Source organism: Mchenga conophoros, linkage group LG18 (genome assembly GCF_057382185.1).
Source record: "Mchenga conophoros isolate Kocher_MC1m ecotype Shallow Benthic linkage group LG18, M_conophoros_male_GT1.1, whole genome shotgun sequence".
Lineage (NCBI taxonomy): Eukaryota > Metazoa > Chordata > Actinopteri > Cichliformes > Cichlidae > Mchenga > Mchenga conophoros.
This window is the reverse complement of record NC_140543.1, coordinates 10,317,372-10,343,621: the sequence shown is the minus strand read 5'-3', so window position 1 is coordinate 10,343,621 and position 26,250 is coordinate 10,317,372. Positions and strand designations below refer to the sequence as shown.

General features: G+C 40.5%; 1 protein-coding gene across 1 annotated transcript; it reads left to right on the top strand.

The window, feature by feature from the left end:
- The first annotated feature begins 1,762 nt into the window (after nt 1-1,762).
- Nucleotides 1,763-25,489, top strand: nfatc4 (nuclear factor of activated T cells 4). The gene is made up of 13 exons (XM_085255621.1): nt 1,763-2,345; nt 6,535-6,701; nt 10,741-11,253; nt 16,229-16,404; nt 16,518-16,680; nt 16,867-16,967; nt 17,429-17,530; nt 17,782-17,969; nt 18,457-18,597; nt 19,668-19,723; nt 19,822-19,948; nt 20,097-20,819; nt 22,599-25,489. Exons 1-13 carry the CDS (start codon nt 2,153-2,155, stop codon nt 22,667-22,669), a joined length of 2,721 nt encoding a protein of 906 aa, XP_085111747.1. The 5' UTR covers nt 1,763-2,152; the 3' UTR covers nt 22,670-25,489.
- The last annotated feature ends 761 nt before the right edge of the window (nt 25,490-26,250 follow it).

The window sequence follows — 26,250 nt, the reverse complement described above, 5'->3', positions numbered from 1 at the left end:
CCTGAGAGAGTCCAATATTTATTTAAGATGTTAAATAGAATATCTATCACTGTTATCTAGGGTGGTCACGATGTCAAATTGAAATTTCCCCTTGTGGGACTAATAAAGGTATATCAAATCTAATCAAATTTTTATCCTTGTCAAAAAGGGTCACAACATTTGTTAAAAAAGCAACCTAAAACTAAACTGGATAAACAGCTGATAAAAATATTATAATATGGATTGAAGCTCATCCTGTGAATCCTGTTATGCGATTTTGTGCCATGATATTGATGTTTCATTTTTAAATAAGATTATCATCAGTACTCAGTTATAATAGCGCCACTGATTCTAATTATGGGTGCTCCAAACGGGCCGTTTGTTTCATTAGGAGGAAATATTTAGCAACAATTAAGTCCTATGCAAGACCTTTTGGAAAATACTCGTTTCAACAGCTGGAGCAACTGGCTTCACATCTGCTTTTGGAAAGGTACAGGAGGACTTTAAATATTAATCACACTGTCTGAAGCATGCTTTCACTCGTAGTTTGGACATTTTCTTGTCTCTTAGGAAAGCAGGAAACTAAATGGTTGATTAGAAAATTTCAACCACCATGAGGTCACCAATCAAACCTCTATGGGTTTTTTTCTTTACCACAGAGAAAACAATTTCCCTGATTATAACCCAATGGAGTCAGTGGGATTTTTTTCACCGTGGTTGTGTAAAGGTTTATCAAGTCTGAGGCTTGTTAGGGCCTCAGAAATTCTTGTGCCTGCCTTGCTGGTCGCACTTTTTCCTCTCCCCAACCACACTGCAACATCTTGAAATCAGTCCAGCATCCAAGGCCTGCCCACACAACCCCAAGAGGATGACATAGAGAGTGAAACAGGCCCCCAGCTACACACCAGTATAACATACTCCTAATGATTGTGAGAACGAGAGGAGGCCGAGGAAGGAGGACAGAAGAGACAGAGTGGAGGGGAGGGGGCACTGAGAGCTGAACTGAGGCGGAGAGAGCCAGAGAGAGAGTGTTTATTTAAGTTTTTCGTCTCCTGACTCAGACAGAGAGCAGACTACAGAGGATAATGAGAAACAGACCTTTGGTGGAGAGGAAGAGGAGGGAGGCAAGACTCAGGAGAAGGAGGGACAAGGAGGATTCAGTGGGGAGAAGAGGGGAGAAGGAGCTGGGAGGGAAAGGAAAAAAATGCAAGAGAAGAAAAGGGGAGGGGTGACAGCCAAAAAAGGGGGGCTGTTGTGTTCATTGCCACAGGAAATAGGCCCTCTTATGTTCACTAACTGACAGTTAACATCACAGCCCTGGTGGCCGTGCAGGCGGCCTATGGCAGGTTTCAGAGATAATGAACTTCTTGCCATGTGTCCTGCTCATGATTGGAATAATAATCATATTGTTTTGGGCTTAACTATGCGAAAATCTAATTGATGATAAGGATGATGAGGACATGAAGTTGATTTTAAAAGGAAAAACTAAATGAGATGATGCAAATGATGCAAAATGAGACAAGAAAAGAGAAATTTGCATGGGATTGTTATAATAAGTTATATTAAGTGAACGACTTCAAGAGAAACCTTCAGAGTGAGCGAGGCAGGGGGAGAGGAGAGGAGGGGGGCAGGAGGTTGGGCAGAGGGGATTCATGACTGACAGACATGAGGTCCTATGGGGAATGAGTAACGGACCAACTGGAGCTGGGAAACCCACCCAAAGGCAATTAAGGGTAAAGGACGACAAAAATATTTGATAAACTTTTTTTCCCTCCTCCCAGTCTCTTGAAGAACTAGAAGAAGAAGCTACAGGGATGACGATGGAGCTAGAATGAAAGAGCCGACGGTATTTTGGAAATATGATTCGGAGAAGACTGTAAATTATCCGGAGCGAAAATTTGATTTGGATATCAAGACATCAAGTCTGGAAAAACTTGCAAACAAGGAGGCAAGAAGCAGAATTTTTCGCGTAGAAACTTTCTGAAGCAAAACTTTCCTACATATCCCAGATGAGGAATATTAGCACAATGACGCGCACTTAGGAGAAGAGTTTGGGGAATAAAGTTCCTTTGAATTCTTTTTAAAGGCGCACCAAGGGACGTTAAAATCGCCTGACGCAGGGAGACAAGATTGTATCAGTATATCTGTATCCTGTCCTTGCTGCCGGAGGGCGATGGGGGCCGCGCCGGGCTCGGGCTGGGAGGAGGGAGAGTTCGAGTTCAAGTTGGTTTTTGAGGAGGATCCGCCGTCGCGGCAGAGCCAGGGTCCATCCCCGGTGCGCTCTACCGAGCCGGAGAGCTCCGCTGCCGGGGAGGAAAGTGAAGGCGCCCTGCTGCAACTCGACTCCTCCAGCAGCAGCAGCCTGGGTTAGAGTCACTTCCTGAATAGCTGAATGTGTTAAAAGCAAAGGGACATACTGGATAAAGGGGGTCTGAGCGGCCTGACGGGGTGGCTTCTAAAACTCATGGGAACTTCTGTGCGCGTGCGTGCCGTTGCGTGTAGTCTGATGGGGCTTTCATCTGCATGCCTGTGCTTATGTGATGTGTATGTTTGAACGTACGTCCGATGCTTGCGTGAGAACGAGTATATTTTTACTGTGTGTTTGTTTTCTGTGTGGTATGCATCTGCGTGCATATCTTTGCGCATTGTGAGCTTGTGCATGCGTGCAGCCCCAGACTCAATGTGTTTCTAATCAGCTGTGCGTGTGAGTAGAGTTAACAGCTGCCAGCTGGGAAGGAACCTCAACCTCTGTGTACTGAACACACACACACACACACACCTCCCTCCCGTCTTCATCCGAGCTCCACCAATACATACACATACCTCACATCCTCACATCTTCTCACTCATTTGTTTCCCGCCCACACTGGCATACATTTGTATTACCACACCCAAGGTATGAACATTAACTACAGGAGAAAAAGGAGAGGGCAAGTCTTCACGTTTTTCTTCGCTTTTTTTTAATGTTTCAGAGTATGTAGGTTTTATTTATTTGGGTATAAATCTCAATGGATATGACCATAAAATGTGTTAAAGTTGGGCTTTTCAAAACGAAGCAATGCAGAAGTTAAATATGAATCCAGTATCTATCAAGGTAAACAGATGCTGCAACAAGATTGTTGTGGTGGTAAAGTTTGTTCACCAATGAGTTGAATAATTTAACTGTCAAAGACTTTTAAAAAATACATTATTGCAAAAATACTTATACTTTAGGTGAATCAGTCTATTATGCTGCTCCAGATCTGTTTTGTGACCTATTGTTTTTACCCCGAACCTCATGCCGGAAACCATCTCATTTAAGATCGAAGTTTGTTAAAGAGCTGGACTCTCGAACTGAGATTCTCTGAGGTATATTAGATCTGTTAGACTGGTATCTCCAAAAGAAACTGATCCAATGATAATTTAAATTATGTTTTTTTTAAAGATTAAGAAGAGAACACGAAGAGATAAATTCCCCATTAAATTGAGGCAAAAAAAAAAAAAAGACAACAGTTTAAGCTTAAGAAGAAATCAATCTGAGTGGCACAAATGTATGTTTTTTTTTTCCATTTCCTTTGAACCCTATAAGGCTTATATATATACATGTATACATACATATATATATATGCCATACAAGGGGGCACACAGCAGTATTATGCCATTTTTGCTTTTCTCTTCTCTCAATGTCTCATGACCCCTCTCATGTATTTTTCCACCACTTGTGAGGCCCCACAGACCCCCAGGTTGAGGTAAACATTGCTTTTTTGAGGTTCATCTCAGGACATGGAAACAAAGATGAAAGTATATTAGATCAGTGAGTCTTTTTTCCCCCCCTGTTCGATAAGTGTTAGTTAAATTCTAGTGCCTCATAAACTCCTGCTGGTCTACATATAAACCGCTAAATCACTGATTCATGTGAAAAATCCGCCAGCAGAAGAGTTGCCTCAGTACTGTAGCTTTAATCACTTGGAAATACTTTTGTTGCCAGGAAACATTTGAAGAGATTTTTTTTTCACCCAGCTTCTTAATTCGTTGGCAGTTGCTGTTGTGTGTCCGCATTGCCCAAAAATTGCCCGCATGGCCCGCCGCCACTACGGAGCGGCAGCGAGCCTCGTTCATTAGAGAGTAACTACTGTTTGACTCCATGTGAAGCCAGACCACACCACACTGGGAAAATGTTGTGGCAAGGGATGTGGCCTTAAGGAGTCAGTTTGGTGGCTTATGGGCAAAATACAAAGGAGTCATGTTGAGATTATACAATGAAAAAAGTCTCTATATAAATGTCAAGGTCAGCGGTGGATTTGGGTGTGTGGTTCTTCATGCTGTGAAATGAATCAGTGGGCCAAAAGTAAACTTCATGATTTAGTTAGAATTCCCATTTCACCCTTTATTGCGCAATTTGTAACTATAATACATGGAAAAATGTACGAAATAGTTTAAAAGTAGAACTGAAAGTTTTGGAGGGATTTTGATAAATTGTTGCCATACGACAGAGTGATTATGGATAAAACCAAATCCCACTTTAAGGCAAGATTATCACAGTCTTTTTGGCCCACATTTAGATTCATCTGGACACCTACGTTGATGTTTTTGAACTGAATGTGGAAGCTGGCAGCATTTACCATTCCAAGTTTGGTCCCCTGTTTCCTGTTGCTTTTATTAACAAAATAATAAAGACTAAGACTAAAAAATAGCGTGAAGAATTTTAAAATGAAAACCAACTGGTGTCCAAGAGTCACAAAAAAAACATGGCTAATACCAAACTCATGTCTGCCTTTTAAATGTGAAGCTATAGTTAGCTGCTAATAAGCCTAGCTAGCATAAAGATTTAACAACAGCTTCAGAGATAATAATACATTGATTTTTATGCTTCTGACTAGGTGTTTCCAGTCTTTATGCTATAAAATTAAGCTAGTTGTCTCCAAATAGTGTACCAAGTATATGAGTGTGCAGTGAGGAACAGTGTAGACACCTCAGTGAATGGTCACGTTATGATGGTGCAGCGGTTTGAGTGTCAGAGTGATCCTGGAGGTTATGTTGTTGGGGGCATTTCCTCCAGGTTGGGTCTCCCAAGACAAACTGGTCTGTGACTGAGACTCGGCTCATTCCAAAAAAGCTCTGAACGTGACACATGGTCAGCATTTTTTCCTGTTTTTTGTGGACTGTATAAAACTGTCTGATAAGGTGTCGGAGACAAATTATATCCTAGGATTAAACAGCAATGCTTTTAGTGTTGTGATGGTAAAACCTGTGGGCAGATGTTCACATTGGTTCTTCCATGTAGAGTGGAAGTCTGGTCAGAGCTATAAATATTGATTAGGTTGTGGCAATTGGGAAAGCATATGCATGCATCTTTTTTTAAATACATTAGCATTTGACTGAAGTTCACCTATATACACAAACTACTTTTTCTTTTAAATATAATGGCATATACATTTGTCTACATGTAAATTCTGTTTCATTAATTTCATGGACTCTTACATGTCTGGATTATGACATTTGTCACCTTCCTAACCCCAGTGTCTGCATTATAACCCTGTGATGTGACACGAGTCTGGCTCAGGTTGCTCAGTACCATAAAAGACAGAGTTCAAAGCACGAGGTCAGATGTTAGAGGTGTACTCGTGGAGTATGTGTTTCTCGAATTGCTTGCTTTTCGTTTGATTGAGATTTAAGAGGGGCATCCAGCAAACAGCGACTTTCCCAACTCCTAATTTCATTTTTTAAGCAAGGAAATGTATGGTGTGATGCTAGTGGAGCTTTTTACTAAGAACACAAATACCGCTGTAATGCTATGTTCCTTCAGGCGATGTAATCAGAAGAAATTTTAAATGACAGATGTAATAGAGGCTTCCAAATACCACTATTTGCCTTAAGATTTTGGCTGGCTATCAAGTACACCTTGTACACAAAATGTTTTAAAATCACTCAATAATGTTAAGCAGCTGTTTGCCTCAGATTTTCTAAAAATGTCAAACGACTTAATCCTCTGTCAGTGCAGCTAATTGTTTCTTATCTATTTGCTAAGCTAAGTTACTAAACTGTTTGGAGTAGTTTTGCATTTTCCGAAAATGACTTCTATTTCCTAATTTATATTAAAAGTGACAAAAATGCTGCACTTGCTTTTAAGACATTATTGCGGTAAAATTCCAGCGTGTGCATTTTCCATATGGTAGCAATTACAGTAAAATGAAGGGAAACTGATGTGTAAAGCATGATAGAAGCACACTGATGATAAAAAATGAATCCTTACTCACCACAAATTGTGTTTACAATATTTTGATTTTCATCTAATGAGTCTCTCTCACGCCAGAGGCACAAGAGCAGGACAGTTGCAGAGCTAGCTATTATTGTGTGGTTAAGGGGATGAAAAGCAGATGAATAATTATTTATTGTCATGTGGATGAAAAGGTGTAAAGTGAACAGAACAAAGTGCTGTTCTTTGGGAGCATGGGATTATAGTCAGTTTAAGCAAGCAGGCAACTTGCCAACAGAAAGAGATTTTCTAATTCATATAATTTGTGGGTGTGCCCTTCATGTGTCCGGACATTCATCCCAACCTTTATGTATTTTCAGTTCCAGACAAAAACCTGGCTGCCTCTCACGCAGGTCACTCAATCGACATCCCCAGCCCGACACCTGCGTCCAGTCAGCGGGCAGGGATGCATTCCCCACCTCCACGAAGGGATCACTTCAATAAGTTCAGCGGGACCTATGAGAGCCTGCCGGCACGCTCTGTACAGGTGAGACAGCCTATGTCTAAGTATTTCATATAATCTGCAGTTTCAACCTCAACTGAACAAATGACCGTAGAAAGAATCAGCTGCAGCAGCTGCAGCAGCCGTCTGATTGGTTGACCTTAAGTTTGTTCCAAGCGCATATTCAACTTTTGTAGACACGCCATCGATTGCATGTAAGTCAGTCCAAGAAGAAGGAGGCTTCCTCAGCAGATTTCTCTTTGGTTTCCTTCCATTTCCCCTTAAGATTAAGAGGTTTTCCTTACTTGGAGAGTTTTTTTCTGTATCCAAACCAAGGGCCGAAAGACTTAGGGTATATAAGTTAAAGTTTTTTGAGACAAAGCAAACAGACTTTTAAACACTCACACATTTAGTTGAGGAAATATTATGCACTTCTTTACTATGACTTGAGCATTTTGCAGGGCAGCTGCTGAAATATGTTGTAATACTGTCTCAGAATATAACAAGGTGAGAGTACATGTACAGTTTTCACTGAATTCTGTGGTTTACTGGGTAAAAAAGATTGGTCTTTTGTACCTGAAGGACCCAAATTCTGGACTTGCAGACAACACAAGGTAAATGAAAAATAATCCTTGATTAGGTTGAAATTCCTTTACAAAAGTTGAAAATTCCACAGCTGCACAATACATGAGGGAATAAACACAGAGAGGAAAACAGACTATTAAAATAAAACAGGAAGTAACTGCACAGCGAATCACGTGAAAAAGAAGAAGACTTGACAACGAGAGGGTGGAGAAGCAAGCATGTTCCTCAAAACATAAAAACATCCCACAAATAAAACACATAACCCAAACTGTATTATATTAACTAAAACTCAAAATTATAAAAACCACAGGACGTGACAAACAAGAGGTTTTAAACACAGCCAGACACCCAGCCTACTTTCTCCTACAGTCCTGGAGTCATTTTGAAAAAGTCTGAAGGCAGCTAAATTTCACTGTGGCAGATTTTATATATTAGGTTTCAAATTAAGCTAAAGAGGCTTTCAGGGAGCACATCCTTAAAAGGGGTCAGTGCCAAGAAAAGGATCCAAATCCACACATAAAAAAAGCTTGTTTTCTCATAGTTTATCTCACCACGATGTTAAATGAAACTCTTAGTACATACAAACAAAACGTAGTGATCACTGCCTCAGTGCTCTCTAAATAGAGAAGGGAATAAATAACGTATTTTTGCCTTGCCGTTAACAGATGTCCCCTTTAACTACTTGGTGGAGACCACAAGAATGAACACTTTCTAATATTTTTTCTTTGCTTTTTATACATTATTATTATTATTATTATTATTATTACATAATAATAATAATAATAATAATAATAATAATAATAATAATAATAATACAACAACAGACTGTTCTCTCTGTTGAGGTCAGGAAAGCGATTCCGCTCCCTGAAGACCAACACAGAGAGACTGAGGAGGAGCTTCTTCCCGCAGGCGATACGGTCTCTCAATCACACCACCACACAGTACTGACCCACACATACAGTTCTTACACACACACACTGGACATTCTGGACTTTGGTTTTGCACAACACTGGTCACTATATTCTTCATTTCCGGTTAATACTTGTACAGCTGCTGTTATTGTGTATATATTTATTTATATTTAGATTTCTTCATACATTCTTATATAGTTCTATATTGTGTATTGTGTATTTTGTTGTACAGTTATTTTATTTTCAACTTTAATTTATATATTTATCTTTATCTTATTCTTCCCAGTTAAATTTACCCTTCATTCTAATTTGTGTTGTACAGTTATTTCATTTTTAACCTTAATTTATATTCTATTCCTTCCTAGTTAAATTTACCCTTTTTAATTTTTCATATTTATTTCCTATCTTATTCATAGCCTTTTCCTTTTTTTGTTTTCTTTAGGTCACGAGCAGTTGTCCAAGCATTTCACTACATATCGTACTGTGTATGACTGTGTACGTGACAAATAAAATTTGAATTTGAATTTGAATTTGAATTTGAATTTTATTATTATTATTATTATTATTATTATTATTAACTCCTCCAGTTCTGATAAGACTTGGTAAGGATGTAGAGTGGGGTCATGTCAAAAATCCATTAAAATTTGGTCTGCATCCATCAAGGTCTTCAAGGTCAACTTCATTATTTATTAGTTGAAAATTGTCAAAAAGGCTCATAACTTATAAAAATATGATTCTATGCCGTGTTTGTAGAAAGTACCATAGACAATCTTAAAATATCATGTTGCATTTGACCTTTGACCTCTCCTTAAAGGTCAAAAGATTGATCTGAAGGTCAAAGTAATAACAATGGTTTAAAGAGCTATTTAAAATTGTGCTTCTTACTGCCAGTTTTCTTACTGAGATTTGAATTGTTAATTAGATACAGTGGGGCAAAAAAGTATTTAGTCAGCCACCGATTGTGCAAGTTCCCCCACCTAAAATGATGACAGAGGTCAGTAATTTGCACCAGAGGTACACTTCAACTGTGAGAGACAGAATGTGAAAAAAAAATCCATGAATCCACATGGTAGGATTTGTAAAGAATTTATTTGTAAATCAGGGTGGAAAATAAGTATTTGGTCAATAACAAAAATACAACTCAATACTTTGTAACATAACCTTTGTTGGCAATAACAGAGGTCAAACGTTTACTATAGGTCTTTACCAGGTTTGCACACACAGTAGCTGGTATTTTGGCCCATTCCTCCATGCAGATCTTCTCGAGAGCAGTGATGTTTTGGGGCTGTCGCCGAGCAACACGGACTTTCAACTCCCGCCACAGATTTTCTATGGGGTTGAGGTCTGGAGACTGGCTAGGCCACTCCAGGACTTTCAAATGCTTCTTACGGAGCCACTCCGTTGTTGCCCGGGCGGTGTGTTTTGGATCATTGTCATGTTGGAAGACCCAGCCTCGTTTCATCTTCAAAGTTCTCACTGATGGAAGGAGGTTTTGGCTCAAAATATCACGATACATGGCCCCATTCATTCTGTCCTTAACACGGATCAGTCGTCCTGTCCCCTTGGCAGAAAAACAGCCCCATAGCATGATGTTTCCACCCCCATGCTTCACAGTAGGTATGGTGTTCTTGGGATGCAACTCAGTATTCTTCTTCCTCCAAACACGACGAGTTGAGTTTATACCAAAAAGTTCTACTTTGGTTTCATCTGACCACATGACATTCTCCCAATCCTCTGCTGTATCATCCATGTGCTCTCTGGCAAACTTCAGACGGGCCTGGACCTGCACTGGCTTCAGCAGCGGAACACGTCTGGCACTGCGGGATTTGATTCCCTGCCGTTGTAGTGTGTTACTGATGGTGACCTTTGTTACTTTGGTCCCAGCTCTCTGCAGGTCATTCACCAGGTCCCCCCGTGTGGTTCTGGGATCTTTGCTCACCGTTCTCATGATCATTTTGACCCCACGGGATGAGATCTTGCGTGGAGCCCCAGATCGAGGGAGATTATCAGTGGTCTTGTATGTCTTCCATTTTCTGATGATTGCTCCCACAGTTGATTTTTTCACACCAAGCTGCTTGCCTATTGTAGATTCACTCTTCCCAGTCTGGTGCAGGTCTACAATACTTTTCCTGGTGTCCTTCGAAAGCTCTTTGGTCTTGGCCATGGCGGAGTTTGGAGTCTGACTGTTTGAGGCTGTGGACAGGTGTCTTTTATACAGATGATGAGTTCAAACAGGTGCCATTCATACAGGTAACGAGTGGGGGACAGAAAAGTGTCTTACAGAAGACGTTACAGGTCTGTGAGAGCCAGAGATTTTCCTTGTTTGAGGTGACCAAATACTTATTTTCCACCCTGATTTACGAATAAATTCTTTACAAATCCTACCATGTGGATTCATGGATTTTTTTTTTTTCACATTCTGTCTCTCACAGTTGAAGTGTACCTCTGGTGCAAATTACTGACCTCTGTCATCATTTTAAGTGGGGGAACTTGCACAATCGGTGGCTGACTAAATACTTTTTTGCCCCACTGTATATTTTTTTGTGTGTGTGACAATGTTTGTGACGAGCCTCTTATCTTTTTTCCAGGTTTCTGAATCTCGTGTGGTCGAGTGCCCCAGCATCCAGATAACCACCATCTCGCCTGATGATGACACAACACCCACCATTTCCAGTTACTGGGACATGGGCAACAGCGGCGGTTGGGACAGAGAGCGCCTTTACCTGCCTCTACTGGATCCTTTTACTTATCGTGACAGATGCCCCAGCTCCCTCAGCCCCAGCCCCGCCTCTAGCCCCTCCTCTCGAGGCTGGCTCAGTCCCGCTTCCAGCTGCGACTCTCTGCTGGTGGAGGAGGAGGAGCTGAACGAAGGCAGCATCAATTTTGGGCACTCATCATCCTCAAGGCCCACCTCACCTAGTGGGAAGAAGCGTAGAAACTCCCCGCTGGCGTCTCCCTGTACTTCGCGCAGAGGGAGTTACTCAGAGGAACTGCAGGGGTGCAACCTGGAGGGTGGAGAGTCCACCCCTCACTCTCAAGCTCCGCCCAGCAGCTGTGAGCTCAGCATTCCTCAGAAAACCAGGAAGACATCATTGGAGCAGGTAAAGTGCTGTGTGTGATCTATTGCCTTTACTTAGGTGCCGCCCTGCCAAACCTGGAGTAGGCCTCTCAAAGCAGCAGTATAAAATTCTGTTTTCTAACTCGGCTCCTACTCTTAGACCTCAAGCTGCCATCCCTGTCTAGTTTGTTTGTTTGTTTTTAAACTAAAACAGAAATTACAAGAGAGGGTTCAATCTAACTGTCAAGCCAAGGACACTGCACAGTCACACAGTAAAAAACTTGTGGAACTCAAGGTAGCCAAGCCATAATGAATGTCCAGCTTCATGATTTATTTGAGTCTATATGTGACCATCATATATCAAATGAACACCAAGCTGTACTGAAGAAGACTTGAAACCAGTGACTGACCCATTAAACTTATCAGGAAAATGTTCAGTGAGGCAGAAAATCGAGTGAAAACTCAGTGATTTCCTCATTGACTTCTATGTAATGGCGCTCGCAATGAGAGGAGTCGCCCCCTGCTGGCTATCACAAAGAATGCAGGTTCAAAGGACCTTTATTTCAGAGCCATCTATACAGTGTATGCTCATTTTATGTTGCTTTTACTATGCTTCTGTCTAGCATCGACACTAAATATGTATTTTAGCAAATACAAAAACTGAAGCAGTTTAAGTCTTAAAACAGTTTTCAAGAAAGCTAAAAGCTGCAACTTTTGAATGATACAGACACCTACGTTTTGTCTGTGAAGGTTCTCAGTCATCCAGGTCATCGTAGTCAAAGGAGCTTGCAAAGAAAAGCGTCTGGACTTCTATAAGTTGCTTGAAGACGTTTCACCTCTCATCCGAGAAGCTTCTTCGGATGAGCTTGAAGAAGCTTCTCGGATGAGAGGTGAAACGTCTTCAAGCAACTTATAGAAGTCCAGACGCTTTTCTTTGCAAGCTCCTTTGACACCTACGTTTTAGTTCCTAATTGGATGTTTAATTTGCAAAGATTAAACTCTGTTATGTTTTGAGATTTCATTTTTATTGTATGGGTATTTCTTTCCCAATACCTTGGCTTCCTCTGGTGATGGATAATGCTATGTTGCTGTATTTACTGTGCAAAAACTCCCAGTCTGTGTGTTCTGGTGCTGTGGCTGCTTTATACTTGTGTTATTACTGAACCCTGATGTATTCATCAGAGTGTGAGAGTGTGTGTATGCTCAGAAACCATGTAAAGGCATGGAATGTGTGTATGGCTGGGTGAAAAAAAGCTCTCTGGATGCTCAGTTAGAACAGAAAAGTGCTATATCTATATCTAAGTATCAGTCCATTTACTTTCAGCAATAGTTCCACATGATTGCCGGTCCAAACAGTTTTGCCATTACTATACTTCCTCTGTAATTTTTTGTAGAGATAAGCAGGCCCCTCTGTGTAGACGGCCTGCCTATAATCCACGTGCTTGGACATTATTGCATAAATGTTGCTAATATTGCATTAGTGTATTAGTGTAGATACCTCCAAAAGCTGACCATGATGTAATTTTCAGGCTGCATTGGCATGTTTTCTTACTCCTTTATTTTGTGATCTGTTCCTTGCCATAGTTTTGTTGACTTTTCTTTAGAGTACATTAGGGTTCCCTTACACAGAAATAAGGAAAACAACATTTACTTCTTTCTCTAAATCTATAAAACTTTGGTTTTTGGATAATCAAACATGTTGTCATGATTTGAGTAGTGTCAAAGAAAGTCTTTGATTCTAATGTGTAAGGATTTTTAACATTTGATTTTTAATATGTTATATGGGCATTGTAAAGATGCCTGGGTCGTTGACCCAGGGTTTTTGAGTTTATTATTTATTATTTCTAGTCTTTGGTTTCTTTGAGTTCTGTCTTATGGTTTATGTCTCTGTCTTCTCTAGTTGCTATCTCCCCTGTCAGCTGTATCCCCTTGTCTAGTTCGCGTCTCTGTGTATCCTTAGTTACTATATCCCCGTGTCCAGTCAGTGTCTGTGTCTGCCCTGGTCCCACATCTCTGTTCCCTCTGTTGTAGTGCCTGCATGTGAGTCTGTGTCTTTTGTTCAGTCTGTGTTATGGGTTTCCTGTTTTACTTTGAAAGTCCACGTCTGATTTTAATGTGTCTGGTTTTGCTTCCCCTTGTCTCGTTAGGCCTGATTTGCCCCAGCTGTGTGTCCCTCCTGTTACCCATTCCCCGATTGCTCCCTCTGGTCGTGTCCAAATTCATGGGCTGCATCCTCCTGAGGCCGCATTTGTAGACCGATTACGTCACAGCGACGCGCCAAAGGCTGTCCAAATTCGTAGACTCCTCCGAATGCAGCCGACAAATGCGTCCTCCTTTTCCCTGAATTTGAAGGATGGGTCGGGTGTGTCCTTCGTGGCCTACCATATCCCAGAATTCATAGCGCGGCCCAGCCAAACTCCAGTTTCCAATAATGGCGGCCGCTACTAAGTTTTAAAATTACTCATACTAATCTTTCTGGGTCACAAAATAAACTTTTAACATATTTTCAGGCGAGAAAGTAGCTGTGTAAACATCAAATATCTGCTCGGTTTATCAAGATATCGCATATTTGCAAAAGTGCTTCGACGTTTTCGGAGACGTCTGCTACCCACCAGCTCGATAGCTAGCCGGGAGCTCCAGGGTTACTGATGCGGCTGAGAACGGCACAACTCCCGGCACATCATTTTCAGATCACCGCGGACTTTCGCTGCTCGGGTTAAACGTAATATATAAGTCACTTAGACAACCTAAAAATGTTATTGTTGGGCTTTTTTCAGTGTTTTGTTTGTTCGTGAGTAAATCGGTTTGGCTGAGATTAAAGTTATTAGATTAGATTAGATAAAATAAAACTTTATTAATCCCCCGGGTTAGAGATGGACCGATCCGATATTACGTATCGGTATCGGTCCGATACTGACCTAAATTACTGGATCGGATATTGGAGAAAAATAAAAAATGTAATCGATCCATTAAATATCACGAAAGCACAAAACTTGCAACACGCCGTAACTCACCTCAGAACGTTAGCACGTCGGAGCAGTATGCATCATGTGATAGAGCGGCTGTGGCATGCGGGACCTGTCGGTGGTCTGGATAGCATTTGGAGCTTCGCTAGCAACCCGGCATTTCATCTCCGACAAAGTTATCCCCGAGAGAAGTAAAGCAAGTGTGTAAGTCCATCTCTGAATGTTTGTAAAGCATTCCTGCGTTAAGCTTAACAAACGATATATGGAGCGACTGCCTCTTCTTGCTGCTACTTCAATCATGAAACTGCTTAATGATCAGCTGATCGGCTTTTCTGTCGCGAGTCCGTCTCTCTTGTTTGCTTTTGGCCCACTTTGCACCAGAAAGAGGAAACCAGCGGCTGAACAACAGCAGCACGTTTAAGCTTGATCAGCTGTTGTTAGAATGTATTTAATATTACTTTCTACTCCAGGATCTTTTTCTACGTAGCTGACGCTGGTAACTGTGCAGGGGCGGATCTAGCAAAGTTTAGCCAGGGGGGCCAATAGGGCATTAACAGGGAAAAGGGGGCACAAAGACATACTTTTCTTTCTTATACTCATTTAAAATGTCTAGCTTTTAATAAATAATTATCTGACACCCAAATTTTTAATTTGATGTAAAATGAATAGAAGTCAATTCCTGTATATAGTAACTATTAAGTCTAATATACCCTAGTAAGCTATAGTACTTTTTCCTTTGGGAAGGTACCATCTGTGCAGTCTGCAATTTTGTTGAAGAAAGATGTTGAATCTATTTAATATTTCTTGAAAAATAATTGATTTCTGTGCATTTTTTTTCACACTGCATCAAATTAAGGTTGATTACGTCGATTAAGCATCATGAGGTGGAGCGTGAGGGGTGGTTCCCTATTTTTTATTTATTTATTTTTGTTGTTGCTGGGAGTTGGAACCCTATTAGTTAGGTTGCTTAATATTTATGCTAAGTACTCTTTAAAATACCAGAATAGGGAGGATGGTGTAGGTTTAAGTTTATTAGATTGATCAGTATTGCTGAACTATGAAATATTTTTTTTTGCATACAGGTATAACAGAATAGCTTTAGTGTAGTTGTTGTTTTAAATTTGAGTATGAACTTATACAAAATGCAGCAAGATATTTAAAAAACAGTTTTGTTGATTAAAAAACACTATATCGGATTCATATCGGTATCGGCAGATATCCAAATTTATGATATCGATATCGGTATCGGACATAAAAAAGTGGTATCGTGCCATCTCTACCCCGGGTGGGTTCCTCCTTGGTTTTTACACAGCTGACTAAACGTCAAACAGAAAACTGATTAAACAGAAGTATGAGACAGTCGAGAATTTACGCCAGTGCCCTGTTATATTTTAGATAGCAAGAAGCAGACGGCTGAGTTTATTAAACTCCACCGAGACAGCGGTGACGCTAATCAGAAGGCTAGACCGTCCAATTTCACGGCCGTTTACTTCCGGCCCACGTAGACCGCGAAGGCCGGGTTCTCAGGAGGATGCAGCCCATGAATTTGGACACGACCTCTGTGTATTTGAGCCCTGTGTTTCTTTGTGTCTGTGTTGCGATCTACCGTTTACCTAGCTGTGTTCTGTCAGTCCTCCGGTGTAAGTTTAGTTTGATTTTTTCCAGTTATGTTATATTTGAGTTTAACATTAAAGCTGTTTTGAGTTCACATCTGGCTCTGGAGTCTGCACCTTGGGTCCTATTCCTGTCTGCACACAGCCCACACATAACAGGCATGTGTTTATTTTTAGATATGTTTCTCTCTTTTAGCTAGCCTCACATGCCTGTGTATGTGCGGTTTTGTTGGTTAATTTAATATGTTATCAATAGGCAGGGACTACAGAAGAAAATTAGCTCGTGCGGCTAAATCTGGCACATTCACATGATGAATTGTTTAAATAAATAAAAACATAAACATACAGAGAAGACTGAAATATAAAAGAAACATAATAGAAATAGCAAAGCAAAAACAAGTCTGTGGAGAACTAAAGAGGTGGGATTTTTGTGTTGCAGTTATCTCCCAGGGAGGTGGACCAGGAGCAGGCTCTGGGCCACAGCTCTCCCTGCCCACTGCCAGAGACCCAGCAGACCAGGAGAGAGCCCCCATCTGTGGGCATGGACTACCTCTCTGTTCCCCCTCCTCTGGCCTGGGGCAGAACCCGAGCCAGCGCCCACAGCCCTCTATTCAGGCAAGGACAGCATCACTTTTCAACATTTCAATCCTGTAAATTTACTTGCTTCTCTCCATGTGGGTCTTTCTATTCTTACTGCATCTAAAATTCTCACATCTGATTTATTTCAGGTCTAACGCCCTGCCGCCACTTGATTGGCCTCTGCCATCCCAGTTTGACCAGTATGAGCTGCGTATTGAGGTCCAGCCTCGGCCACACCACAGAGCCCACTACGAGACGGAGGGCAGCAGAGGAGCCGTCAAAGCTGCACCGACTGGACATCCTGTTGTCAAGGTGAAAACGAAATTTCTCAGGGGGGTTTTTTTTTCCACCTTTTAACTGAGTTATATGATATCAGATCTAATTTAAGGTTAACATGTCTTTGATCATGTTCACACGACACTGGAACAAATTCTTTGGCCACTGCTGCTGGCCTCATCGCAGTTTGATTTCACACTGCGTCTCTCTCTATCTTCACAGCTGTGTGGTTACACAGAGAGAAAACCGCTCTCTCTTCAGGTTTTCGTTGGAACAGCTGATGACCGATCAATCAGACCACATCCTTTCTATCAGATACACAGGTACTGAGCTGCAGTATTTTTCTATTTAAACACAAATGTTTTCTTCATGCCATGATGTTCAAGGAACACAAAATTCAGGGGACCCATCACGTGACTGTCGTAGCTTTAACCATTGTGCAATAAACCACCAGCTGGTTCTCGTGTTAGTCCAGAAAATATGTTACAACAGTTGTTGTTAGTCCCTTCCCATAATCCAGAGAATATATTTTTGATTATGATATCCTATATCGAGTGAAGTGCAGATCCAAACTGAGAAAAAAGTCATTAGAAAAAAAGCGAGGGTGATATTAGTGATTATTGATCTCATGTGTTCACAGAACTTGAAGTGACGTGAAAAGGATTATTAATCCTCACATTTTGGAAGCAATTTCACCGTTTTTCGTTCATAAATAACTTGTGTTCTGCTGGGATTTCACTTTATTTTTCTCAGCTGGTAAATTTAAATGTATGTTCCCCTTCAGAGTGACTGGAAAGATGGTGGGCACTGCCAGTCACGAGAGCGTCCAGGTGGGGACCAAACTACTGGACATCCCCCTCAGCCCCGAGAACAACATGACTGCTCTGTAAGTCAGAAGGATGCTCTCACTGTCCTCGTCATGTTTGTAGAAAAAGGATTTTTTTTTTTAACACATATGCTGGAGTTGCTTATTATATATGCTCGGGTGGGCTGCTCATGTTTGACTGCTGTGTCATACCTTTGTAACTGGTCTACTTTAAGTTTTAAATAGCTCTTTCCCTAAAGTTTCAGTTTCAGTGTTGAGTGAAACTTTTCCTACTCAAAATTATGTCATGAGACAAATCTTGTGTTTCACAGCATCGACTGTGCCGGGATTTTGAAACTGAGGAACTCAGACATTGAGCTGAGGAAAGGAGAAACAGATGTTGGAAGGAAAAACACACGTGTTCGTTTGGTGTTTCGTACCCACCTCCCTATAGTGCCCCCTTCAGGACCCCCTGGACGAGTGTTGGCTCTGCAGGTTGCCTCTCTGCCCATCGAATGCTGTGAGTGGCTGCTTTATGGAGAATTCATATTATGATACAGAATCCTTTTACAAAGGAGTCACATTTGAAACATGCAGTGTCACTTGGATTTGTCAAAGGTTGAGATTTTTTACAATTCTGCAAACACTGATCACAAGTGCTTTGCTTTATAAACATTATTTTATTTTGTTTTTCACTTCCAGATCTTATTTGATATATTTGATTTTATTCTACTTTATAATGTCATGTCTTTTTAATCAACCTTATCCTGCATTACTTCTGCTCCACTACTCAAGCTCTTAACTTCACTGATTACTCTTTGTTGCTTTTTTTTTACATTTTATTTTACTTTGTATTTTATGGATTGATGTTTTATTGCATTTTGCTCTGTATTATTAATGGCTTGTCCATCATCTGTAGAGCACTTTGAGATGCACTAACCTTGATGAAAGGTAGTGTATGATTAAAGTCTGACTACATATGCATTTATCGTTTCTCTCCACCACAGCCCAGCGTTCGGCCCAGGAGCTGCCTGTCATCGAGTCGGTCAGCCTCACTTCCTGCTCTGTGGAAGGAGGGGAAGAGCTGCTGCTTAGCGGCACAAACTTCCTGCCAGTCTCCAGAGTCCTTTTCATGGAGAGAGGCACAGGTAAGCGTCCAGAGGAGCCTTGGCGCATTTTAATTTACATAACTGGCAGTAAAAGTTGATTGGGAATATAATAAGACAGAAAATAATTTGAAATCACTTTTTAATATTAGGTAAATGATACTTCAGCTCATTAGATTTAGATTAAAATAGTGCTGCAGGAATTCACAGTTAGAACTTACAATTCTCTAACTGTTAACTTCTCCAACTAGTTAAACATGCATGGGAGAGTTAACAGACCCACTATACATACACAGAGAGGCAAGAGAGGAAATAAAATTAAATGCAAGACACTAAACACAAGGAACTTCCAAAATAACATGTGAGAGTCATAACTAAATGGAACAAACACTGAGGGAACAAATAAAAAACGAGTCAACAACTGAGAAAAGCAAAATGTTCAAATAACATAAAGATCAATAAACCAAAATAAAAATACCAAACAACCTAAAACAGTTCAAAAACCACATTAAGTTATAATACACACACAAAAAATGATAATTTTCACTATTTCATAGTGAATAGTTCTCTCATATCAAATCATAAAAACTGTCAAAATGCACATTTCCAGGTTCCCACACATAGTTGACAAGCATTTCAAATGCAGAGCACGAAGGATTTGATGCAATGCTTGTGCAACTAGGTCTAATAAACATTGAAGATGTTGTGGGACAATATTTTTTTATTACAACAAACAATAGGCCCCTTTAAATGGTTGTCTTCACATATTTGAAGTTCATTATATGCTGATAATTTTCACATTCAGGTCTGTGTAATCCAGGTATTAGAAACTTATCTCACATGTATGTCATAATGTGGGGAGAACGTGGACTCAGAGACTCAAGAGTTTAAAAAATCAACAAATCTTTATTCAAGCTGAACATCAAAATTCAACCCAGTATACACACAAAGAAAAAATTATATGATGATTATTTGATGATGAGTTCAGAATCAGAAGGGGGATACTAGAAGTCTAACAGACATTTTAAATGAAGCTTAATTCAGATGCTGCACTTTTATAATTGACTTGTGTTCATTATGTCAAACCTTGCTCTTGTGCTCTTTTGCATTAGATGGCAAATTACAGTGGGAGGAGGAGGCTCATGTTGACCGTGACAACAGCAATGAGGTAAATTTGTGAAATTTCAGCAGACGCATCCAACACAACTGGAGATGCTCTGATAAATGCTCTGTAATCCCCCTGTATGTCGTCTTTATGCCTTCCAGTGTCTGTTATGTGTGAGGGTCCCAGCCTACAGTGACCTATCTGTCAGTCGGCCTGTGTCGGTCAATCTTTATGTTTCTAATGGGAAGAGGAAACGGAGCAGCACTCACTGCTTTAAGTATTTACCCAGTGAGTATCTAATCCCACAAATAATTTTGAAATAAAGAGATTTATAGTTTGAAATCCAATGTAAATACAACACTTATATGTGGCAGCTGGACATGCTTTACATGAACATCAGTTATGTGTGTCAGTTATTCTCGGTTTCTTCCCTCAGTTATGTTCAAAGAAGATGATCCCCTGCTCTCTCGATCCCCTATGCTGCCTCTGGATGGCGGAAACATGTGTCCTGCAGGGGGTCCACCCAGGATAGACAAAGGCTTCCATGTGAGAGGGGACCATATGTCTGATGAGCAAAATCTGAGCTTCCACCTACCCCCCTACCCCTCCACCTATTCCTCTCCGTGCCCACCCATAAACTACAATGAGGAGTACTGCTCTAAACCTGATGCCACGGTGGAAGAGCCCGGCGGGACCAGGCCAGCACTATCCGAGCGTCACCCCAGTTTTGAGAACCTAGAGCTGGGCTTCACCGAGCTCCTTCCCCCTCTGTACCCACGTGGTCCGCAGCCTCCCTCACCTTCACCTTCCCCATGGCTGGACTCACCCTACTTGTCCTCTTCACCCTCTCCTTCCCACTCATCCTCTCTCAGCCCTTTCCCAGCTGGAAGTCCTATCTCAACCTCCCCTCTGCCTCCCATCCCCAACTCCTCTTACCCACAGTACTCTGCTTATGCTCAGGAGGTCTGTCCCTCCCCTCCTACCAACCCAAACCCCTATCAGGATATCTGCCCAGCATCCTACTCCCACTATGAGGGCTGGGACCCCCAGGGAAGAGTGCTGGATACAGGAAATGGGGGAGAGAGGGATCCCAAGATCCAGGAGTGTCCATTGGAGTTTACCAGCTCTGCCTCTATGCACCACATTACCTTTGAAGAAGGTGAGACATAGTTTTTTTCAAAAAAATGTGATATTTGAAAACTGATTTGATAAAAAAAAATGACATAAGTGGCTACAAACACAGATACAGAAATGTTGGAGGAAGAAATACAAAGAATTTTTAATATTCTGGATAGAAGAAGGAATGGTATCCACTGAATGGACTTTGCATTTTGGCTGCCACTCTCTAGGTATTTTGGGCGTTTTTTTATTTTGTTTTTCTGGCCAGAAGTGACCAGATTTGGAAGAGAATGTGGAGTCCTAAGATATCTGGTAATATCACCAAATTTGCCATACATATCTGTTAATTATTGATAAGAAACATAAAAATAAAAAACAGAAATTTCACTCCACAAAACTAGATCACAAAGTTCTTGGACAGCTGTACCACACAAACAGCACAACTACACTTAGCAGCCTTTCTAGTATCTAAATGTACAGGTTATAAAATAACTTTTTATTTTGAAAGGGCAAACTTTTCACAGAGACAATTTGTTGTACCAGACTGTAAACACGACTTTAATGCCGTAAAGCTGGCCATTTTAAAGTGAGTATCAGCGGAAGTTGACTCACTTTTGCAGCCAGTCTCCAGTGGCCACTATAGGAACTGCAGTTTTTAGCACTTCAGTGTTCTTGTTTTTCAGCCCCGGGACTATGATTTTTAAAGGCACTTTTTAAAACAAGTTTATTAAATCATGTTTATTAATGCTGAAATATTTTTCTACTCAGTGCATTGTCTTTGATCTACAAACACTGCTTTATGGAGTGAGAATGTGATATGACATGCAACACAGGCTCTCTGATGGCCAGGATAGCTGGTGATCATGTGGTATTTGGTGTAAAGATTTGGCTACCAGGCCGATTCACAACTTTATATGGACATTACCTGCAGGGTCAGTCATAGTAAAAAAGAAAAGAGCTGTATTTTTGTCAAAATTTGAATAATCTGAATTTATGCTCTCCAAATTAGTTTGCCATTTAATTTGGCCCCAAAAATTGTCTTTTTGATGAGAAAGTGAAACCTTGTTGTAGGTAAACTGGTAGCTTGAGAAACAAAGTGGTTAATTCCAACCTACCTCTTGACTAAAATAAAAGAACCCAGAAAGACTAGTTTTCAAACAGGTAACTCCTTATTTGTAGAGTTTCAGTCTCTTCTAAAAACACCATCAAAAGTCTCTTGCCGGGTTCTACTAGGACCTTCTTCCTGCTTCCTGTTACAAAGTGCTTACTCTTAAGGGGTTGCTCGATTGTTTGGGTTTTCCCCAATACTGTAGGGTTTTACGATTATTGATGATTGATTTAACTGCATGGAGTTATTGATGGTGACTTGACTTGATTGAGTTGATAATTGTATAAACTATTTTTGATTTTTGATTGTGACAGATATATAGACAGATATTAGTCAATGTAATGTTTGGTAGCATCTTGTGGTTGCTGGTGTTTTTAGATGTTTACAGTCTTCACTGTAATTTGCATTATAACATTTAAAAAAAGAAACAAAGCATTAACCTTGGTGGTTAAGTTGGGGACTAGATTTTATTTTTACTTGATGCAAGAAGATGTGGTGTGGTGTGCAGTTTTTCTAGATGTTCCAAATACGTAAAAAAAAAAAAATATATACAAATCTCTAAAAAGGGGATGTTGAAATACGATTAAAATAAAGCCAATGAATTCTGAAAATATACATACAATTGAAACTGACAGTGCAGTATAGGTTATTTTGTATTTTGCAGCAGCAAATTGCATCAAGTGAATCTGTGATTTTCTTCTCCTTCCACAGTATCAGAGTTCATCGGGGAGGACATCCAGTCTTACCAGCCAAGCTCACAGATGGACAACCAGCCAAACTGAGCTGAGAAGGTCCCCCGTTTGATATTCAGCCTCATTTTAAATTCCTTATGCACTCGGTATCAAGATGTGTCGCTGCAGTTACATGTAATATTGAAAGGGGATTACCAGGACACTGTAATTATGACCACAGGTAACTGTTTTATAAAGGGAAACTAATATTTGTAACATGTTTTCAAAATAAATTATATAAGAAACTGCTTGAGTTTGAAATGTCTGCAAAACATAGACCATAATCTTTTTTCAGGGGCTGTTTTCATTGATGTTTTTCTTTTGGTCCTGAACTGGGCTTAATCCACAACTGGGGAAACCAGCTGCTACTGTTTCTCAGTATATATCGGCTGGTGCAGGGCTGATATTTGACCTCTTGAAAGGATGATAAGGCAGGGACTTTTAAAACAGTTTGAAAGGTTTGTAAGAGATATAGTTTGTTAGAATACCTCAAAGTAGAGCAAGTTTGTTTCAGAATGGTGAAACATGGAGGAGTTGGTGGGTGACTCAGCAGAAGGATGCTTCAGCAGTCTTAAATCAGCAGCTGTTTGAAAGAGTACTCATAGTCCTGCAACCCTTTACAGTGTCCTTTTTTTCTCCTCTTAAAGAACTGTGGCTAGAGGAGAGATGGATGAAAAGTCTTTAAGTCTCGCAAAACATTCAAGGTAATAAAAAGTTTTCAAACAACAAGAAGATCTTAAAGTTGCAGCAGATAGTTTGCTGACACTTTTATGGGTATATATGCTTCGCTGCAACCATACATGGGCATGCTGTGAGCTTGAGACCAAAATCACTAATGGTACAGGATAGTTACAGTATAGCTGCCGTGGAGCTCTGAATGTAGCTCTACTGAAGCCATAACGCCTTCATGACACTGACTTTTCCATTTCCTCGTCCTACTTTTCTCTCTGGCTGCAGCTCAGGAAAGGTTGTTAGTTACACATGGAAAGTTCATGACAAGCAAACGTGCCAAAAATAAATAAATGGAAAGCTTGCGTTTAAAGCTGCAAATAGCATTTTAATTATAGCTGAAGAGCACAAAGGGCTGAGTTAAAGGAATCAAATCACAACCAGATAACAGGACAGGTATTGGTATTGATTAGTGCAGATGTAGAATTGCGTGGAAGAACTATTTCATACTGGAGTGATTATACACAGATTGGCCCACACCATTAAAACAACCAGCACATGAGGTAAATAACACTGATCATCTTGTTACAGTGTTCGGTCCTGGCACTCGTGCGGAGGTTACTTTGACACATACCACCCATCTGAAACACCCCCCACCCCCCCCACCCCTAACCGCTGCAAAGTCATGCACCAGTGACAGTGGCAGTAAAATGTGGCTCGCCACGCTGCTCAAGAAAATCTTCCAGAACAAGAAAAATAGCTTAAACTGTTAGCCCGACCTCCAAACTCCCCAGATCCCAATCCGGTGAGCAACAGTGGAAAGCACAAGAATCAGACCAAGGAGTCCCCACCCAGCAAACCACAGGAACCAAGGGTCCACTGCCAACATCCCAATGTCAGACACCGCCATTGTATACATGTATGTGTAAGCATGTTCATGGGAATATTTATGTATTTTTTTTAAGATCCACTGTATTTCCAGTCCTCTGATACAAAGTAATGCTTTTGTTAATTGAAAAAATGAAGAAAATGCATAAAAAAGCCTTATGAAACCAAAGAATCAACCTCAGCATCTTCTCATTGCTAACACACCACGTGCTCTCCTACTGGGAAAAAACACTTTGGTCCAAACTATGTGACTGTCTGTCAGTTCAAGGTTTAATAACATCTTCAGTGTGATAAAAGCACGATCTGCAGCCAGATTGTAAATTATGACTTCCACAATCTCTTAATTTTTGAACTTTGTCACTATCTTATCAGTACTGCATAGTTTCTCATCCTATAAATGGATAAACAAGGTCGCCCTGACTTCAAGCTGCTCAACGACCTTGTAAAATTGAATCCATGTAGGTTTTCATTAAGTGTTTTAGTAGGCCAGAAAATAGTGCTTAAATGTTTTTGTGAAGGCAGAAAAAACATGTTTCACTTTTCTGTGCACTAGTGAATTGTTTGTATATGGCACAATCTGTTTACTCACCCTTCCCTTCTTGCCCTTCTGTGTGGGTTTTTTTCTCATTTATCTGTTATTTGTATCCTTATCTCTTTCTTCCCATTGACTATGACAGTGGACTTTATTACAGTATGGCATCTTGAAGGATGTTTCCATTTCTAAAGTGCATCAGGAAGGGAGAGAAGTGGAGGAGCTTTAATTTGAGACTCTATGAGGAAGGGTTTTTAACCTGTGAAGTCATATATGTCCTTTTTTGTCACATTGTGTGAAGTTAATTAAAAGTAGGACAAAATATAAAGGTTGTCTAAACACTGTCACATCTGAGATCATAAAAAACAAACAATACAGCTGTTCCAAATGTAATTGATATGGCTTTAAAACGACTTCCGGAAAGGAAGGCTGTGTCATTTTGTTCTGTTGCTTGCATCTATGATGGGAGGGACCAAGATGTGAGGAGAGGGTTTGAGGAAAGGAATGAAAGAAGTGAAAACTGAGAAATGTATATGCTCCACCCGTGTCCTGTTGTCTTCCCCTGTCATCTGCCACATTGTCCTCATTATTGTGCACGCACTGTTTTCCGGTAATCCTCGCCTCATGTTAGACTTCCTTTTTGTCTCTGACCCAATTTTGTCTCTGTTTTTTTTCTTTGCTTGTTTCTCCTGGGTTTTTTTCACCTGTTTACTGTATACCTGGCTCAGCTTTACTACAGTAAAGGGTTTTTAACTTTCACCCGATCTCCCTGGTCACCACAGATAATATTCATTACAGTGACTCTTGTTTTGTTGTTCTACAGATTAATCTTGTCACATGAAATCACACAGATATTCACCAGGGGGAGGTATAATCTCAAACATAAGAGACTGAGCTCTGGCCAGCCTGACCGACACATGCAGGTTCACATAGCTTTTGTCTTTGTAGAAACCCCTAGCCGAGTTCATCAGTAAACGCAGCTGCAATCCAATTTTAGGATCCTCAAGTATGTGAGAAACAAATATAGCAATCCGCCTGCTGCCTGCTGTTAATGTGACAAAGCAGCCTACAGGCTCTGGTTTTAATGCCAATAATGCTCCACTGACTATATTTATAATCATGCTAGTTCTTGTTAATCTATAACAAGTTCCTGGCAGTGTGCTCACACCGAGACAGCTGATGATTAATCGGTTTAATGTTTACAAGCTTAGCTAATATTTGTGAGTAACTATAATCGTGACTGAGGCTGAACTCTTACTAAAGTATCACAAAAGTCAGATTCAGACTCTGATACACTGTCAACCATAAAAGTTAGCAGAAAACAAAACATGAAGGTAACCGATTAAAGTGGAAAGTTTTGTTCTATAGTCCTTTGCATTTTTTAAAATATTAGTCAAAAGTAGTGTATCGCTATCATTTCGTTACTGTGGACAGGCACAAGTAACAACTATGCAATCTCAGATTAAATACTGCCATTACTGATACGAAAACATGTGTTTAGCACACTAATTTGCTATTTTACTAATGCTGATGCTAATGATAG